The 20,507-nt window shown below is 38.5% G+C and overlaps 1 protein-coding gene across 9 annotated transcripts in view; it reads left to right on the top strand.

The window, feature by feature from the left end:
- The window catches only part of LOC127646161 (bromodomain adjacent to zinc finger domain protein 2B-like), a 118,580-nt gene that overhangs the window by 61,874 nt on the left and 36,199 nt on the right, over window positions 1-20,507 (top strand). For all 9 annotated transcript variants that reach the window (XM_052129635.1, XM_052129634.1, XM_052129633.1 and 6 more), the window contains exons 4-8: window positions 13,616-13,816; window positions 14,297-14,452; window positions 15,093-15,292; window positions 15,453-15,662; window positions 17,989-18,576. In XM_052129635.1, coding sequence (XP_051985595.1) covers window positions 13,616-13,816; window positions 14,297-14,452; window positions 15,093-15,292; window positions 15,453-15,662; window positions 17,989-18,576 — 1,355 coding nt within the window. The remainder of the gene's footprint in view (window positions 1-13,615; window positions 13,817-14,296; window positions 14,453-15,092; window positions 15,293-15,452; window positions 15,663-17,988; window positions 18,577-20,507) is intronic.

Here is a 20,507-nt window from a genome sequence, read left to right as displayed (position 1 = left end):
CTAGGCTGTCAAAGTATACTTTATTTAACTTACACAGGCGTTTGGCGCTCTACAATCAAAGTTATTTTAGTTTTGCATTTTCAAAGTCGTTTTTAAAACCATTTTCAGATTTGCTATAATTTTTCATTGTAGTTTTAGTTAGTTTCATTACTTTATTTCATTAATTGGTTTCATTTAGTTAGTTACAGTTTAGTTACTTTGAGGAAACATTTCTATTTAGTTTTTATTTACACTTCCAGAGTTACCCAAAAATTAAGCAGTCAATCGGGTGTTTCGAAGTGTGGTGCGAGCTGCAAGGCGATCGGTCAGTTCCTTGAATAACACATAACGTGCGAGGAAGTGCAGCCATTGGATTTTCTGGTAACCCCTAGGGTAAGATGGTGCCTCCCTAGGGAGCTGGTGCCTTACGCCGGCTGTATAATATGCATAAAGGGAGTGGCATCTCTGGTGCACGATGATTACAAACGATGATTTATTTTGTATCATTATTTTTCGATTTCAGTTAATTTTTCAAAACTTTTATTAGTTTTGTTAAGTTTTAGTCTAGTTTTACTTTGCAATATTTATTTTATTTCAGTTTATGAAAATGTTTTTAAATCATTTGTTTTCATCTTTATGTTAGTTTACGAAAATGAGAGACTGGACAATTTATCTTCAATCATAGTGGGCTTAACTATCAAATATCTTTTAGTTGTGATGTGATGCATCAAGATGTGTCATAACAGGTTTGGGTTCTGGCAGGACGCATCTCGATGCACCATATTTGAATGAAATGAGATTTGATAGTTGCGTCAGAGGGGAAGATTTTTAGCAAATTTGAAGTAGAATTTGTCCAGTTTCTCACACAGGTGATCGTATGGCTTCATAAGACTTAAAATATAGCACAAAAGCCATTTTTGAAGCTAAACCACCCCCAGTCCCTATCATGAAAAAGAGAACTCTGTACTATCTAAAATACCTTATTTTGTGTTCCACGGAAATAAGTCATACAGGTTTGAAATGACACAATAACATTTTTTGGGTGACTATTCCTTTAAAATATTAATTGTTTTTCCAATCGTCCATACCCTTGGAATGGACCTGTCTGATAAAACTTGATTTTAACAGTCTTGTTTTTTTGTTCTTTCTGTGGCACAGTCAGGGCTGAAGAAAGCCAGTGACTTGCTCCTGTCATAATTACTGTCTTATTGTTCGGCATGTGAAAACACCATCCAGGATTTAGCACTCACAGTTTTGGCTGCAGATTGAAAAACTGCAGCATTAATGAATCTCAACCAATTAACCGGGCCTTTTGTTAATACCGTTGTCGTCTTACTCTCCACCCCCTTTACGTAAAGACACACATGTGAACGCACATGCACAATAACACTGCTTTCCTTCCATCTTTCCTGACACTCGGAAATATCCTTTTCTCTTATATAAACTGTAAAGTTTTTAATGCTCCACTGACTCTTTCCTGTTTGTAATTATCTCTGCCTGCTTTTGTTTCTTTTTTGGCCCTTTGTTGTCTTCTGACAAGTCTCCTTGTTAAGGGTTGATATTCCACACGTTGTTAATGGTTGATATTCCACACGGCTCTCCACCCCTGTAGCTCAGGTGCCACTTTTTTTTGGCAGAGAGACTGCTGTTTATCAAGTCAGAGTTTTGCATTTTTTTACATGTAACTCCAGCATCTTTTCCTCTGTCCTGAAATTCAAATACCCACCAAAATTAGGGTTCAAGTAATGACACATATAGCTGTGGTGTTCATGAGGGTTATACAGGTTTGAGTCCTACATGCAGCATTTCCCAAACCCATTTTATTTGAGAAAATTCCCTGTAATTGTGTAAATATAAAATAATAAATCTAGAAAACACCCCATTTTTTTTTTTTTTTATATATTTGAGCGGAAATATATTTATAAACAGCAGCAATTAACTAAATATTTCACATAATTTCTTAAAGGTGCAGTATGTAAGATACAGACACCCTTGTTATTAATGACACCTGTGGCCGTTAAGTGAACTGCAGCGAGCTACCTGTTGCTCTTGCTCGCACTCGTGCACACACTCCATAGGGACATTTACATTTATGCGTTTGGCAGACACTTTTATCCAAAGTGACTTACAGAGCAACCTGGAGTTAAGTGCCTTGCTCAAAGACACAATGGTGGTGGCTGTGGGGATCAAACCGGCAACCTTCTGCTTAACAGTTTAGTGCTTTAGCCCACTACACCACCACCACTCCACACGAGCGGGACATGAGCGAGCATCGACCAAAACAATGACGTAACGTACAAAGAGTCTGAACGTGATTCACCGGCATCATGCTGATAGATGAGGTAGCATAATTAAAATTACACTGTTATGATTGTTTTACCACAAACTTTGAGACTAAACTAAAACTACTTTTCAGCTAACATAGCATACTGATACACACATACAGCTACATACTACCAAACTATACCAGACAGTTTACTGTTGCACTGCACTGTTATGTTGCACTATTGTATGTTTTGTATGTCATATGTTGTACTACGACTAAGAAAACAGCGTATTTGCTTAAATTTATCCTGTATACCTGACTTTTAGTATAAAGGGAATATCGTTGAAATTATATGAAAGTTATGAAGCAAGCTAGCTTGCAATTTGTTAGCGTTAGTAGGCAAGATCAAGTTAGCTAAAATTACACAGAACAATCTTTATGGCACTATATTTCACACGCTTTGCAGTTATGTAAGCTTACCTGTCCAATAAGGAGAACACCAATCCAGAGTCTTTTTTGATACCCAAAACCAAAAGAAGATCCCTCCAGGAATCAACTGCCCTGCCAATGTTCAATCTAGTTTTTGCTCGACCACGATCACATTCCCGCTTGGCCAGATTCAGTAGATATATGTTTTTTTTTTTTGGAGTCTGTGTTTTTCTGGGAGCCAGATGTTGGAGTTACGATAATGTTACCAAGTGTTGCAGTTTGTTGTCGCTGTTGAATAGTGGAAGCACTGAGGCAAGGCTCTCGGGAGCGCGCATAAACGTCCATCGCAAAAGCGACCCGCTTCCTTCACATGAAAATCAGTCTACAGGCCTTAAAAGTCCCTTTAAGGCTGCATAGGGGCTCATGTGAATTAGTTCATCATTTATGTGAATCGTCAAAAAACTGATTCACTAAAATGAATTCGAGTTCCCAAGGGATTATATGTGAATCGTTTATTTTAACCAGTTAATTTACAGAAACTTTCTGAAAGAATTCAGACAAAACTCATGTTTTGCAGTAACTGCAAAATCCCTCTAAAAGCTGTTTCAGTGTTGGTGTTATAAACTCATTTCACAGACTGTGGTGATGATTATTTCCACCTTATTTAGTAGTGTATATATAGCAAATTTATTGTTGATTTATAACAGTATTCTTTGTGTTATATTACTTTTGGCATTAAAGGGATAGTTCACCCAAAATGTTAAATTCTCTCATTTACTCACCCTAATGGCATCCCAGATGTGCATCACTTTCTTTCTTCTGCAGAACACAAACAAACATTTTTAGAAGAATATTTCAGCTCTGTAGGTCCTTACAATACAAGTGAATGGGTACCAGCATTTTGAAGTTAATGCATCAAATGCACAAAGACAACATAACAGTAATCCACAGTAATTCTACGGCACACCACAATCCCCACAAAAATAGGTTAACCATAAACCATTAAAAAATTAGACCTTCTCGTCGTCTGTCATATTGACGGACAGGGTCGTAAAAAAATCGGTCATAATCTATTACCTGTCAATGTAATTTTCATATTTGAATGATAATAAGATATTTAATAGCTTTTATTTTCATCTTTAATCTGAATTTACAGGACGAGCATATAACAGGTTACGCATTTATTTATTTATGAAGAGAACAGATGAACAGACACACCACACAAAGCATTGCCCTCCACATGACAAGAGTTGCAGAAAGCTTCACCAGAGGGGCGATTTTACGAGTTTTCACGTGTGCACAATAAACATTGAAAACATGTATTTGGAAGAGAGAAAAAAGCTTGCAGTTGCTTTGATGGCAGAAAGTAATAAAATTACTCATTTATGTTTAGGTTTAGTTCAATAACTGGGGTCTCTGATATTCGTAAAGGATGAGGTAATATGTAATTAAAAGAAATTATGAGACATTCAATGTCTCTTCACAAATGTGGACAGTATTTTAAATATTTCTTGTTGATTAGTACTCTCAAAAACATTATTGGTGAAGCAAAAACATGTGTGTGAAAAGCACTTTGGTGTAAAGTCACCTCATAGACTTCAATGTATTCTGCAGCACTGACGCGAGTCATATGAAAGACCCTTAACGCGTATAAATATCTGTCACTTTTGCACATTAAAGGGTAACTAAACCCTAAACCAACTTTTTTTAGTTAATGATCTGTAAGAATGGGGCTTTATTAGTACTGGTCATTGATTCAAGTAATTTTTTTGACATTTGTGTATAAAGTGTTTTAATTCTACAATATATGGTGTAAAAACGTCTGAGTGCTGCCCTCTTCAGGTTGAACGGTGGCTACTGCAGTTGAATTTTCCTATTGGCTGTTTGCAGTACTTCGTGACGTAAGCGGTGACAGCTGACGTAAGCAGGTTCCAGCTCACCACGCCCTTGGTACGAGCTACCACGCCCATGGCAGTATAAAAACCATCTCGTTTCGTCAACCACTGTAGCGAGTCAGGAGTTGGAATTGCGAGTATTGAAAACGATCAGGATAGAGTATTTTAGCATCTATTTAGCATAGCATTTATATAGTTATTTAGATTATTTCGTGTAGCCTAGGTAGTTAATTAGCATATTTGTTCGTGTAGTATTGTTAGAAGCATAGTTAGTTAGTAGCATAGTATTGCGTCAGTTAGGATAGCTTCAAGTTAGCATAGATTATCTGTATTTAGTACAGTGGTCAGGATGGTACATAGGTGTAATTTTGCTGGTTGCAACAGCACTGCTGGACTGTATTGCTTTCCATATAGACTTGGAAATTAGGTGCCAGGGGTTGCACGTCCTTGTTCTGGAAGACCGCGAGTTCCCGCCTAGAGCTGTAGGAGTGTGCAAACTGCATTTTATGCGGGATTGCTTCTCCAACGCAATGGAGGTGGAAATGGGCTTCTCCAAACAGCTCGCACTGAAAAGCGACGCAGTGCCAAACGCTGCTCCTCCTGCATGGACTCCACCACCTCAGCAGCGTCTTGAGGTGAGTGATCATATATATTTGAATCACAATTTATGGTTAGGCTAAAGTTAAGTGAAGGTGAATGCGCACTCGGATCCTCAACAGGGAGTTAAAACCGCAGTTTGAGCCAGCGGCTCGAATTGATATGGCTCCGGCCCTGTGTCCACAGACAATTCACCCTCCTCCACTTCAGGTGAAGGTGGGGGAGAAAGGTCCTCGACTTCAAAAGACCGCTCCGTGGCAAAGCTACTTGCGTCACTCCATTTTAGAGTCTGACAGCAGCTGTCAATTAATCTGTCACTACGGGTCTCAGGTGCACGCCCCCGCTCATCCCCGCCCTCGGTTCGTCCCCTCTATCCCCGCTGGGGTCTGCCCACTTTTCGAGCATTTTTCAAATATTGCTAGTGGGTGGAGTCAGACTCTGAGCAGGGGTTTAGTTACCCTTTAATCATTGCTCTTAACAATCACAAAAGTGACCGATTATGGTTTCAAAACAGCGAATTTCTCTGAAATATGAGGATTTTGGATCCCTGAATTATTATTATTATTTTTTTCATGCATTTATTTATTTTGTGGAATTTGATAATTTTCCACGGCACACCTGACAACATTTCATCGCACACTACTGTGTCGGCACTGTGGTTGGGAAGCACTGGTTTAATCCATATCTTCAGAAGCGATATAAGTGTGGGTGAGAAACAATCAATATTTCATTCTTTTCATCAGTCTCCACTTTCACATTCTTCTTTTGTTTTTGCCGATTTGCATTCTTCGTACATATCGCCACCTATTGGGCAGGGAGAATTTATGATAAAATGGATTTAAATATTGATCTGTTTCTCAGTCACACTTCTCAAACTGCTTCTAAAGATATAGATTTAACCACTGGAGTCTTTTATGCTGCCTTTTATGTACATGTTGAAGGTTCAAAATGTTAGTACCCATTCACTTACATTGTATGGACCTACAGAGGAGATATTCACTTTCAAACAAAAAATCTTTGTTTGTGTTCAGCAGAAGAAAAGAGTCATACACATCTGGGATGGCATGAGGTTGAGTAAATGATTTTCATTTTTGGATGAACTATCCCTTTAATGGACAAAATGAAAACTCAAAAGAATAGTCAACATTGTTGCAATGGGGTTTCAAATGCAGCTTCTGAGGTCGTGACCGTAAGCTTGGCATCTTTCCTCTTCTGACTGCCGTAATCCACCTCTCTATTTTTTATTCACTCTCTATTTTGGAAAGTTGGTGATACGTAAAAGTGGATTTTTTTCCTGTGATGGAGCAAATGGGAACGCAAAAATAATATAGAAGCTATAGAAGCTCACCCCGCTGTTGTTTACTTTTGTGGTCCATTAGCGTTTTGCTTTTGAAGTGTTCAATAAATTATAAAGTGATTTTACCTAGTCAGTTTAGTTAACAGAATGAGAACCCTAGTAATTCAGTCCGGGTTGAACTGATTATTGCTCAGAATGAGAGCCTTTTTCGACAGGTTCTCATAGTACTATCATTACCACTTTAAATGCAATTAACACTTTGTCCCACTCATTCTTAACCAGAGAATGTTTTAACCTCTCTCAGAACAAGTGCCAGCCACATATGCATACTTTATTCTCGCCGTCCCCCTCAGACATGCAGACAATTAAGTTGGCTGTCAGATCTATCTGTAGAAATGTGATTGATGCAAACGGGGGGCACATTAATCGGCTTCCACCGCATCCCACATAAGAGAGCGAACAAGAAGACAGGTGGGGGAGGACAGTGCCAGTTTTCAAGATGGCTCGGTTTGTCAGAAGATGGAGAACACGGGAAGGTATGGGGTGGCAGGAAAAAAATCAAGAGACACTGATAGAGAAGGAAGGAGAAAGATAAAATAAGAAGAATATCAGGTAATCCGGTAATTCTGCTCTGCTCCTCTCAGAAGCTGATTTAATTATTGCCGACTGAAAGCGCATTAATATGAAACTGGCATTTCTGCAACAGTGTGTGTTTGTGTGTGTGCCTGCATGTGTGTGCCAGCGGATGACGGTCTTTGGGGGAATATTTTGTCTCATTTATCTTCACATCCGCCTCTCCTTCTCTCTCTCCTTATCGGTCTCCTTTTCGTCCTTCTTGCTTCTTTCATCATCACTGTCTATATCAGAACAAACCCCAAAACATGCTGCATGTATGCCTGTGGATTTGTACTTCTCTTTGTGTAAGAGTGATAAAGAAACACGGGCCTTAAGCTAGGGAACTGAAAGAAGTCTTCTCCACTCTCTTGTCTTTTTCTCATATTAGAGTTTTAATTAAAAGAGAACATATGTTGTTTTATATATAAAATGTATATATAATATATATATACACACACACACACATTGCATTCAGAAAGTATTCAGACCCCTTCATTTTGTTTTCATATTTTTTATGTTACAGCCTTATGCTAAAATGCTTTAAATATTTTTTTTTCACATCAATCTACGCTTTATACCCTAATGAAAAGCAAAAACCAGAGATTCCATAACTGCAAATTTATTACAAAGAAAAACTGAAATATCACATTGACATAAGTTTTCAGACCTTTAAATTAGTACTTAGTTGAAGAACCTTTGGCAGCAAATTCAGCCTCAAGTCTTTTAGAGTATGATGCGACAAGCTTTTCACACCTGGATTTGGGGATTTTTTTGCCATTTTTATCTGCAGATCTTCTCAAGCTCAGTCAGGTTAGATGGGGACCATCGGTGGATAGCCATTTTTAGGTCTGTCCTGAAATGTTCGATTGGATTCAAGTCCGGGCTCTGGCTAAGCCACTCAAGGACAATCACAGAGTTGTCCCTAAGTCACTTTTGTGTTGTCCTTGTTGAGTGCTTAGGGTCATTGTCCTGTTGGAATGTGACCCTTTGGCCCAGTCTGAGGTCCTGAGCTCTCTGGGCCAGGTTTTCTTTGAGGATATCCCTGTATTTTGTTGTGTTCAGCTTTCCTTCAACTCTGACAAGTCCCCCAGTCCCTGCTGCTGAAAAACACCCCCCACAGCATGATGCTGCCACCACCACGCTTCACTGTTGGGATGGTATTGTGCAGGAATGAGCGGTGCCTGGTTTCCTCCAGACTTGATGCTTGGAATTGATGCCAAACAGTTCAATCATCTTCGTATCTTCAGTCCAGTGAATTTTCTTTCTTAAAGTCTGAGAGTCCTTTAGGTGCTTTTTTGTGTGTCTTGTACTGAGGAGAGGCTTGCATCTGGCCACTTTGCCATAAAGCCCAGATCGGTGGAGTGTTTCATTGATGGTTGTCCTTCTGCAAGTTTCTCCCATCTCCACACATGATCTCTGGAGCTCAACCATATTGACGATCGGGTTCTTGGTCACATCTCGTATCAAGGCCCTTCTCCCCCGATTGCTCAGTTTGGCCATGCAACCAGCTTTAGGAAGAGTCCTTGTTGTTTCAAACATCTTCCATTTAAGAATTATGGAGTCCACTGTGCTCATGGGAACCTTCAATGCAACCCAAAAAAATTGTAGCCTTCCCCAGCTCCACAGGCAGTTTCTTTTGAACTCATGGCTTGGTTTTTGCTCTGATTTGCATTTTCAGCTGTGAGACCTTATATAGACAGGTGTGTGCCTTTCCACAATTATGTCCAATCAGTTGAATTTGCCACAAGTGGACTCCATTGAACGTGTAGAAACATCTCAAAGATGATCCAGAGGAATGGGATGCACCTGAGCTAAATTTCAAGTATTATTGCAAAGGACCTAAATACTTGTGTTAATTTGATATATCAGTTTTTTCTTTAATAAATTTGCAAAGTTATCAAAATTCTGGTTTTGATTTGTCATTATGGGGTATGGAGTGTAGATTAATTAGCATAAGGCTGCAGCATATAAATGGCAGTAGAATTCTGTAGGAAACACTGCACCAAAACCATTAGCACATTAACATACCATCACTGATGTTTGTATATTAACACCTATTCAGTATTCAGCAACTCCATCCTACACCAGGATGTCAGCCAATCATAACAGAAATTATTTGCATGTAGAAGTCTTCTGCTTAAACCTAAGGGTTAGAGAGAGGGTCATGTAAAACTAAATTACAATTGTTTTTGATGCAAGGAACCATAACTAACATTATAAATTGTCTACAGGGGGAAATAAATAATACATAAAAGTACATGCGGCAGAGAGAAGACAGCAGCTACACTCTTCCGTCTTTACACATAAATGACAGTGGAGTAAACTTAAGGCATTCTTCTCTGTCCATCCTGCAAAAATCCTGCATTTCCCATCATCACTTTTATTTCTGTGTCTATGTGAGCTGGCACAGTGCTGTGCTGGCATAACGGTGTTCTCAAGCCTTTCTTTCCTGCACTCCCTGATGGAAATTGAATTTGCATGAAATATGCGGTTTAGAAATTACATCTGACTCCTGAACGAGACAATGCCCAGCATCAGTGCTGCCAGAACAAATCGATCTCAGAGAGGATGCAATCTGGATGATGATGATGATGATGATGATGACGATAATGATTATTATGAAGAACACGGTGTTTACATGTATACCGAGAGCTGGACAATGTCAAACAAAGGGTTGAAGGGATTTATCGAACTCTGAGAGGGTGTTGTGACCAGTGCTGAGTAGTAACATATTACACATAGTCTGGATTATGTGATCAGATTACAAAAACCAAGTACATGTAATTGGATTAAATTACATTTTAAAATACTCATAACCAGACTACAGTTACTTCATTATGGATTACATCGGCAATGGCAGTAAATTGTTAATAATTTATTGATCATTTTCATATCAATATCATCATATTCTTACCCTGAAGCGCAATAGTCTCACAGATGAACATTTTCAGCATGTGCTCCTTTTACTTTACAACAGTAAGATATGCACCTCAGTTAAGGACTAGATGATGGACTATTACAAAGCAGTAAGGGTTAAAAGTAAGTGTGTCAGATTTTTGAGTTGTTAGCTTTTACCTAGCAATGTCATTGCTGTTGATATCAGGTTCATTACTGTTTGTTCATGTAATGTTTCTATTGTTTTATGCACTTAAAATGAACTAGATATGTTTTTTTTAATTATTATTATTTCTTGCTACCTCACCAATGGTTGAACTTAATTGCTTCCAAGTGTCTAATAGATTCAATCTCTAAAGGTGCTGCTCACAGGGTACACAATAGTTCAATACCAAAAATGTGCAGCAATATGGAATAAAGCCCATTGCTATACTGCATGAAACTTGACATAAAACCTGACACAATTGTTCCTTGTGTGACTTGGTGGAACTGTGCTGTTTTAAAATATTCTGCTTTTTTAGAATATTCTTGCTATTCAAAAGTCAATAACTTGCACCTCCGCTTTGGAATAGGTGAAGGACTATCAGTAAGCAGTAAGGGTTAAAAGTGTTTAAAGTTTTTTTTAGATGAAAGTTTTGACCTAGGCAACGTCGTTGATTTTAAGGTAATTAATGTTCGTAATGCTGCTATTGTTTTTTTGCACTTTAAATTAACTTGATGTCACCATGTTTTTAATTTCTAAACTTTGGTTATGCATTGACATTGCTGTTAGATTTAATGTTTATTTCATTCATGTAATGTGTAAATCACTTTTTAAAAATGTCTAAATGAGCTCTTTTTTTAGGCTCTTTTTATTAGTAATAAAGAATGGAATACATTTTCTACCTGTGTACTTCTATTTTAAAATGATCATCCTACTGAAATTCATGTGACAAAATAAAATAGAATTTGGTTGAAAGTAATCCAAAATTAATCCAAAAATAATCTGATTAGATTACCCCAAAAGTGTAATCTATGAGATTACATTACTTATTGAAATTTTTTATCATGTAATTTGTTATTACAATTCACAAGTAATCCACCCAGCACTGGTTGTGACCGGATATTGAGGAAGATACAGGAGAAGTTTGGGCATCTTCTCTCATCTTCCTCCATTCTGTCTCTCACATCAGGAGACTTTCAATTGATCTGATCATAGTTATTAATCAAATACTGTCAGAAAGCCTGTGATTACATTAACATTAACAGCCATCAAACTGTCTCATCCAGGCATTCATGAAACTCCCCTCTTTCACTAGTGCTTTTTCTCTCTTACACATATACACACATACACACACACACACACACACTCACACAGTACTTGCATGCTCTCTTGTACACTTAAACACACACATAGAGGCTGAGACAGCACTTTGAGAGAGAGAGAGAGAGAGAGAGAGAGAGAGAGAGAGAGAGAGAGAGAGAGACGTCCACACCAGTCCTGTGCTTTTGGATCTAATCACAGCAATTTTCTGTCTATGCTGGGAGAATAGTGTGTTTACAGGGTTTTTGTTTGGCCTGTTTTGACATGTAGCCTCAGTCAATGTAATGTGGGTGTCTCTAGCCTCCGGATCATTCTGTATCTTGAGGAATCTGTTCTTCTGTGTGCAGGAATCCCATTATTGATAAAACACACTGGCAGTGCCCACAATCGGGAGGGATGTGTAAAGATATTAGGTTTTCACACAAAGAGAGGATGAATAATTCAAATGGGGCATTAAAATGCTGTGAGTTGTGGTGTGTGCGTTTTGTAGTAGAGTGATTCTGAACTCAAGAAAATATCCAGGGGGCAGATTCCTGAAAATGGTACTAAGGAAAAAATTAAGAAAGTTCTTAGGATACATTATAAGAAGTTCGTAAGAATGTCCCTAAGTGCAATTCTTGAAAACTTCTGAAGAACATCTACATTTTTGTTTGAAGAATAAAATGACAGGCTTTGACATTGATCAAACTAGCCTGCTCATGGGGTTACCTTGTCTAATACACCAAATTCAATACTGCTGTGTCCAATAACACTGGTAAATCATAACAATAAATTAATCCATCTTTTAGCCTTTTTTTAAGTAGCAAGCACCTTCCAATTTTTTTTAGTGTAAAATACATGAGATGTGTTCGTTTGAACCATTGAAAACAATTTGATAGCTTTTGACATGGAGGAAAAGAAAAGAAACAAAATCATCAGTTGAAAAATTAAGCATGACAATTGGATCACATTGGAAAGTAAGAGGCAGGTAAATGGGAAAGGGTGGCGGAGGCTGTCTCCGCTGTGGCCAACACCGTTAGGGATGTGGATGGGGTAAAAAATAAATTCTCTAATGATAGAATTATAATTTTTCTATGGACTCTAAAGATCACGGAGAGAGAGAGAGAGAGAGAGAGAGCACTATGCAGAGTTTGAAATACCTAGCATTAAAATTAAAAAGCTTCAAAACAACATTTATTGGAGTTGGTGATAAAATTTACATTGGTCTAAAATTACATTTCTACATAAAGAGCCCATTGCGACTTCCGACTCAACATACAACATTCATAATTCTTCAAACATCTTACATTTTGGGATTTAAGACAATTGTGAGGTTATCATAGCTTGATATTATGACGATTTTTAAGAACACTGTTTTCGTGAATTTGAATTCTTCTGAATTTTTTACAATATTAAGGAAAAAGATAAGAACTTTCTTAAGAATTTTTTTCTTGAGTAAGAAAATGGTAACTAAGAATTGTCTTAAGAAAGATTTGTTAATCTGGCCCCTGGTCGTATTTGACTCCAACATCAAAATAAAATTATTTTTACCTATTTTAGGGCCATTTAAGATTTTTTACATTACATCATTTTTTTAATGACAGTTATGCACATTTTACCCCCATTTCTCATTACCACAATTATTATAATTATTAAATTCTCTTTACCCCGTGAAAAATCACAATATTTCAATTGTAAAGTATTTATACATCATAGTAGTGCTGCCTTTTAAGTGTTCACTGATTTAATAATTTTTTTTAATACAAACAGCATATTTTTACTGTAATACAGTAAGGACTGTGTTACAGTAAAGAGAATCACAAAAAAAAAAGGGAATAGCAAAAGGATGTCTAGGCATCATGAGAATTGGGGTGTAAAATGTGCTTAAAAGGTGCTGTAAATCATTTCTTTATTAAATGACATGCAGAAAACCTCCTCATTACATGTCAAATAGGATAGAAATGGGTGCCATGAAATATCACACATATCTTTAACAGCCCCGGGCTTGTTAAATAGCGGCAAAAAAGATGTCCGCGGTCAGATCGTTTGTTTAGACAATCAGAAGACTTTGGAGTGCAGAGTTATGGAAAGAGGAGGACCTTTTTGTGTCCTAAAAATAGTTACAATGCAAAATCGTAATGGTCCTTAATGTATTGTAGGCTTAATTTTCTTTATGTAAAACATAATTTCATTATTTATTTTTTTGGTATTGATTTTTGGATTAAATGATTAAATATGACCATGACATTTTCTTGACAGAATTCATGAGAATCACCCAATAGTGGTCTTAACAGCGTGTGATTATGTATTGATAAATGTGTAATTGTGTCTGGTTTGTGTGTGTGTGTTTGATGGGGCAGGTCCTCTCTTTGGGTTGACGGGCAGTGACCAGCCCTTCAGTGTCAGCTCAGTGACCTCTGTGCCCAGCGCTTACCCTCTCATGGCTCACCCAGCCTTTGGCCTGCTCTCCCCAGCAACAGCCCGCCCGGAGTTCGGGGGTCTAGGAGGACTTGGTGTCTCTGCGGCCCTTGCGGCTCACCCTCAACTAGGAGCCTTCTCAGGTATGGGTGTGTGTGCAATGTTTGTCGACAGATCCAAAAAGAACTTCATCAAAGGCCTGTACCTGTACTGTCACTTGAAGTCATATGAGACTAAATGACACCAAACTATATATCAATTATTATAACATAGTATAAAAACTATATTAATTATATAGTGCTGAAATATAATCAATTAACATTTTGGATGGAATAAATTGTTTGCAATCCAAGCAATTTAAAAATCAACTTAGCCTGCTCTGTAAAAAAATGACAGGCATTCACAGCACAATATTTCTAACTTGTGAGAAGAAGTCATATAGTTGCATTGTTTCCTTTTTAAAATCTTGTCTCGCAAGTGTTGTTTTAGCTGAATATTCGGACATGGTGTGAATTGGCCTTAAATTGTTTAACATCTTGCCTTGCTAATTCATATTTCATTCCTGTCGCATTTTGATTGTTTGACCTAAGGTGTAATTTTACTGTCTCTGCCTCTCTCTTCAGAATGGTGGAGGGCAGCAGAAGCTCATGGACGGAGTCCTCCAGCCTTCTTCTCACCTTTTCTGGGCCTACCCCCCATGTTTGCCCCACCATTTCACAACCATGAGGCCAATCTGTACACATCTAAAACCCCCAACAAGAGCAGCCAGGCCTCCAAAGGTATTATTCTGTAAAACCCCAGTTATATGTTAGTGCACCTCTACCAGCCTCCTGGAAATAGATGAGATGCCTTGGAGGCAGATATAAAGTTAAAGAAAAGTAATGCAGCAGTAATGTAGCCTTAAGGCTAGTGTACTCACAGTACTCGTTGCCTTGAGCAGTCGCCTCCAGTGTGGAGTCGATCAGGTGGCTGAGATTATCTGCAGTGTTCACATGTACTTTTGTCCCAGAAATGCCTGATGAATGTATTAAACCATATGAAGTGATTAATGGGTTATTTCACCAAAAATGTGCAATACTGTCATAATTTATTCACTGGTGTTTCTTTGTCCTTTTTGGAGTTTTACAGCCGGTTGTCATAGTATACTTTTGTTCATTCTTAACAGTTTCTCTTTTCTTCAAAGGACGAAATATAGTCATACAGATTTGGAATGACATGAGGATGAATAAATGATGACATAAATAAAATTTGTTGGTGAACCATGCTTTTTATCCTTGATAAAACAACTGTGTGCTTGGTACTTTGGTAACCATAAAAGTAAACATAAGCGTGTTGTTTAGGTACAAACTACAGATATATTTTTTCACATTGTTCACTTAAAATCATCTGATTGGTTTATGTCAACTCCCTTAAACGCAGGTGTGAACGGAGCCATGAATGGCCGTTCTCTCTCTCCCTCTGTGGCTAAAGGAACCGTTTCTGCTGCCCCCTCCCCCGCACTCCGGCCCCCTGAGCACAGCCGGACCCCCAATGCCAAAGCCCGCGACCGCAAGGCCAGTCACCATAGCAACAGCGTAGGGGAGCTTCAGGAAGAACCCGTGCAGAAAACTAAAGAGAAGGTACATCACAACACGGGAAGAGCCAGACATGCAGTGTGTAATCTAAACTTTAAAAAAACAACACTACAAATACATGACCATAATCAGTTTATTTGGCGAATTTATGGAAATAATTGTTTTATGAGATGCTCATAATTATTAATTGTGTTGACCAAAACAGAAAGTCCGTAAGAAGCAGGCGGAGGGATCTTGTTTAAGTGAGAGCGAATCTGGCTCGTCATTGGATACTGACAGTGATGGAGTGAGCAGCAGTGATATTGATGACTTTGGAGAAGACGAAGATGATGATGACGAAGATGAAGATGACCAGAGTAAAGACAGCGAGGAGTCGGACCTCGAAAAGGAGCAGCAGAAGAAAAAGAAAATGAAAGTAAGATGTGTTCACATTAGCTTATTACTGTTTAAGGTGATGTGGCCTACAGGATACATCTGAGCTGGTATCCAGAAGGTTGCAGGTTTAAATCCTACACAGAGCAATCCATGAACTATCACCATTTTGCTCTGGAGTAAGAAAAGTAACCTCACATTGCTCCAGGAGGACTGTCCCTTTAATGCATGTACTGGAAGTCACTTTGGACAAAACGTCTACTAAATGATATAACAAAGTTAATTTACATGTAAAAAATATATTTTTTAAAAGGCCAGGAACATTCTTTACCCAAGTACGTGTACGAGATGTGAGCACTTTGCTAACACGTTGCTAATGTGTGGTCTGGTTGAACATGCATAACATGCATTCTCGGGCTGGTAACAAGTAATCAAGGGAGCGATAGAGTAACCTTCAAAATTCTGCACCATTACACTGGATGGACTATAAATATAATGACTTTACCTTACTCAAACTGTTGCTCCTCCATGACAGTAGCTGAAACGTAAAGTTCACACTAATGTCTGCTATAGCACCCCTTGTGGCAACGTTGAGAATGCGATGCATATTTGCATTGTAGCGGTATAACGATTTGCGATTAGATTACATTATAATTCTTTAACTATTATAATGCATAATTAAATCAGAAATTTGGTCACAATTTGATTTAATTGTTTTAGAAGGATTATTCATTATTATTTAAGAAAAAATTATAAAAATGTTCTACTGAATATTATTACTTTAGATAGCACAGAAATGCACCAGACTTGAGCAGTAGAGTCACAGATGCATTTAGGACCATGGAGGTTTTATTTGTGGCTGCATATATTAACCAAAAATTACATGATATGCAATGCATTATAGATATGATTATTTAACATGTAGATATGTTACAACCATAATAGATATCCAAAATTAATAAAGGATAAAATAATGTCTGATGCAACATAATGACTTGATGCAAATGCACACAAACAGATGGTAAACCGTGAAATAAGCGTAATAGATTTGCATATCATGTACTGTTAAGATTTATTGCACCAATAATTAAAGATGAAATGTCATGTGCAGGCAGATAAGATCCATCTTTAAATCGAGCTGGGTCATAGAATGATAAACTATCTATAAGTAGCGTGTTTAGGCGGTCATACATGGTATATGGTAAACGTGAGGTTCTTATTCATTTTGGGATAAGGAAAGAGGCGCCAGGCGGCTAAATGGAGGCACATCTGCCTGTTCACGGCTGCTGCATGTCATTGACCTATCACAGGTGACTGTAATCATTGGTTGGTTCCCTTCAGAAGAGTCTGAAATTACACCCTATTCACTGTGGCATTTTAGCATCCATGCATTTTATCTTGTGAAAGTTCACGGGGTGAACTCTGCTGCACAGACTTTCTTAATTTCAAAGTGCACTTTCTTTCCCTTCAATCTCGCATACTCCGCTCCGTGTCTGTTGCGAGAAGGTTCGTGTAATATGAGACGGTCACATTGGGTATTAATAAAGTATTGATTATTTATTCTTACGTTTCGTAATTGATGCATTGTAATTTCTTTGAAAGATCAATAAATGCATCGATGCATTTTTACACCCCTATTGCGTTGTGCTTGGACTTGTAGACACATTTTGTAAAGTAATTACGTACAAAACCAAGCTTGCTTTGCTAGAAGGTTCTGCCTTCACATAATTGCGTAGAGTATTTTTCAGCCATAAGGGTCAGAAAATGATTGTGTAAAACAAATTTATTTTAAAACTGTTGACATAAAACAGTATAAATGGACTTCTGGAAAAAAAAATGGTACAACGTCATGATTTAAAAGTGCTGTAAGTGATTCTAGCCATTCTGGAACTTCCACCAGACTAGCCGTTAAATAAGCCACTCCTTCTTTTTCTAAAACCCTGCACTTCGAAGACATGCGCGCGCGCGCGCACACACGCAAACACTAGAGAATGTCGTGTTGGAGCCGATGGAGTTGGGAGGGTCACACTGACCATTTTGCCATCTGACCCCGAGCGTTTCACTGAAGCAGGACAACGTACCGGCACTTATATGAGCATATGTGTTGCCCTGTGAATGCGCACAGAGCCCAGGTGTGATATTTCATGGAACCTATTTCAGTGAAATCTGACAGGTAATGGAGGCATTTTCTGCATATCATTTCATAAAAATATCACTTAAATTACCTTTAACTATTGTGAACAGCTGTGTAATATTGTACTTCGTTTTTTGCTCTGTCTGCTCATCACATGTGCATATTGCATATCTTGCTACTTGGTTGTCTTTTTGTGTGTTTTTGACCAAGTCATCTCTCTTTTTCATTTGCTCAGATTGTGACTCCAAACTCTGGACCCAATAAGAAGGAAAAGACCAGGCCAGCAGAGGTTAAGGACTTACATGAAGGCCTGCAGTACAGTGTATCTCACGAACCCTCTGTTCCAGTGCAACTGCATCGCTCTCCACCCCTTTCAGCCCTGTCTCAGTCCTCTCTGCTCTCTCTGTCGGGCAGCAGAGCCAAGGAGAGACCCCTCCACACCAGCGTCATCCAGTCCACCGGCCTGGCAGCATGTGCTAAACCGTTAGCACTGATCTCACAGTCGCGACGAGACTCTTCGCCTAAACATTCACCACAGCATCGTACCTCCTCTCCCAAAACCCCCTCAACCAAGCCACTTGCCTCTTTCCCTCAGCCACTCCCACTCTCATTATGCTCCTCCCCCAAGCCACTATCAGTCCCCTCCCCTCCAAAGCCCCTCCCCCTATCTTCTTCTCCCAAACCGCCCCCTCTTACCTCCTCTCTCAAGGCGCAATCTCAAGCTTCCTCCCGCAAGCCCCAAGCTCTGGCACTGGATGCTCTGACCAGCAGGAAGATTCTGGAAAGTTCTCTGGCACATGTCAGTGACCGCAGATTGAAACAGGTCAGTGGACGGTCTTTCCACGGTCTGGCGGGAGCCGAATCTGTGGTCAGAGAGAAAAAGAGAGTAAGAAATCTAAGAATGTTAAGCCTTCAAGTCCATATATTAATCTCCCTTTTCCCTCAAGGGCAGTGTGCACATTTTCATTTTCCAGAAAAGCAAACCAGCTAAAGCAAATTCTCCACAGTTTGTGTCCATATCTTTTAAGCCAATTTAAGATTATTGCTTTTAGGGTGTTGTTGGTATTCAGGACGTGTCTCTCCTTATTGACCAGCCTTTTTGAAAAGGTCAGAGTAACAGAGAGAGAGAAAGATTGTGAGGGGGAGAGAGAGAATTATTTGTGTCCGCATTTGTGTGTTTGTGGGTGTGTTTAAGAAGGAAGGACAGAAAGGAGAGTTCCATTCTTTTATCAGTATGACTGGCTTTCCCTACTGTGTGCTTTTATTTGGTAAATTAAATTGACAATGTACATTGCTTTATTAGAATTACTGAAGCAAAACCAACAGGCAATTAACCATGATTTCTTGAGGGTCCATATTTCAGCAAATGAGTGTAATAAATGTGCCTTTCCAATCACCTCTCCTTTTGTTGCCATGAAATTACTGTTAAAGAGGTTAACATAGTTTATTTGTTCCCTTTTTATAATTAACCAGATTGCTTTGTTAAAGTTACGCTAGGGAACAGTTTCATATTGGCCTAATATTTTGATTATATTAGTTGTGCTTGCTAAGACAAGCATAACTATTAAAAAAAAATGTTGTTAGGGTTTGGGGTGTAAGCTCTGTTTGTGCTACAGATATGAATGGTACATCAACTATGCTTTATCTTTTCTAAGTGATAAGATGTGTGTTTTTTGCCTGGAGGTTGATAAAACAGGCAAAAAAAGAAAAAAACCTATTGACTTGCATTGATTAAGAGACCCAAGCCTTATCCTGTGACAAGAATATCATAGAGATTTGGTAGTGGACTCTTTTTACTTCGGTAATACCCTAGAAGCAAGTGTTGAGTTTTGCATGGGCAAGCACTGTTCAAATTTTCTTGTAAATGTCAAATCTAGTTTCGTTTTATTACCGTCCTAACGTGTTTACATATTTGAGTCAGGAAGATATAATGGTGCCATAAAGATTTCAAGCCGTTGATCTTAGCAGTTGAAGGTAGGGCAGAGTTTGAGCATTTCTCCTTTCTCTCAGTTTGAATGAATGTTGAGGATCTGATAGAGTCATGGCCACACTGTTGTTCTCCGTTTCAGTGAGTCACTCTTTCTACACCAGCTCTTAAGCCACATGACAACCAGCGCAATTACCACATCTCCACCTCACCCGCTCTGCCATTTTTCTTTTTCTTCTCACTCTCTCTCTTGTCTTCTCTTTGTTTACCAGTCAATTTGTTTTTTCTTCAAAAAAAATATCAGTCATTATTTACTTACTCTACAAAGCCATACTTTCTCCCATGGAATACAAAAGGTGAAGAATTCACTTGGTTTATTTGCCATAATTTAAGTGAATAGTGACTCTGCTCTGTCAAGTTTGGAAAAGGACAGAAAAACACACAAATGCATGCACACACACACAAATCACAATTAAAGTAATCGATGCAACTCATACACTCTATTCCTAGTCTTCTGAAACATTGCAGTCACTTAGTGTGTTGAACATAATTAAATAATTAAGTGCTTGAATCAAATATGGATGTCGAGAACGTCAAAGCTCATTGGTTCTCATCACACATTGTGACCAAACGTGCAACATGATGCCATGGCACTTGGTCACGAGATGCAACAAGAACCAACAAGGTTTGATGTTATCGACGCTTTCACAATATTTGTTTTAAGCACTTTATTAATATGATTTGATTTGAGAGTGAATAACAAATTAAACTTGACTTTGCATTTACATGTTCTATTGACTGTTGATCATAGCCCCAACTCTAACCCT

The sequence above is a fragment of the Xyrauchen texanus genome, chromosome 7 (assembly GCF_025860055.1).
Source record: "Xyrauchen texanus isolate HMW12.3.18 chromosome 7, RBS_HiC_50CHRs, whole genome shotgun sequence".
In the NCBI taxonomy this organism is placed as follows: Eukaryota; Metazoa; Chordata; class Actinopteri; order Cypriniformes; family Catostomidae; genus Xyrauchen; species Xyrauchen texanus.
This window is presented reverse-complemented; position numbering and strand designations above follow the sequence as displayed.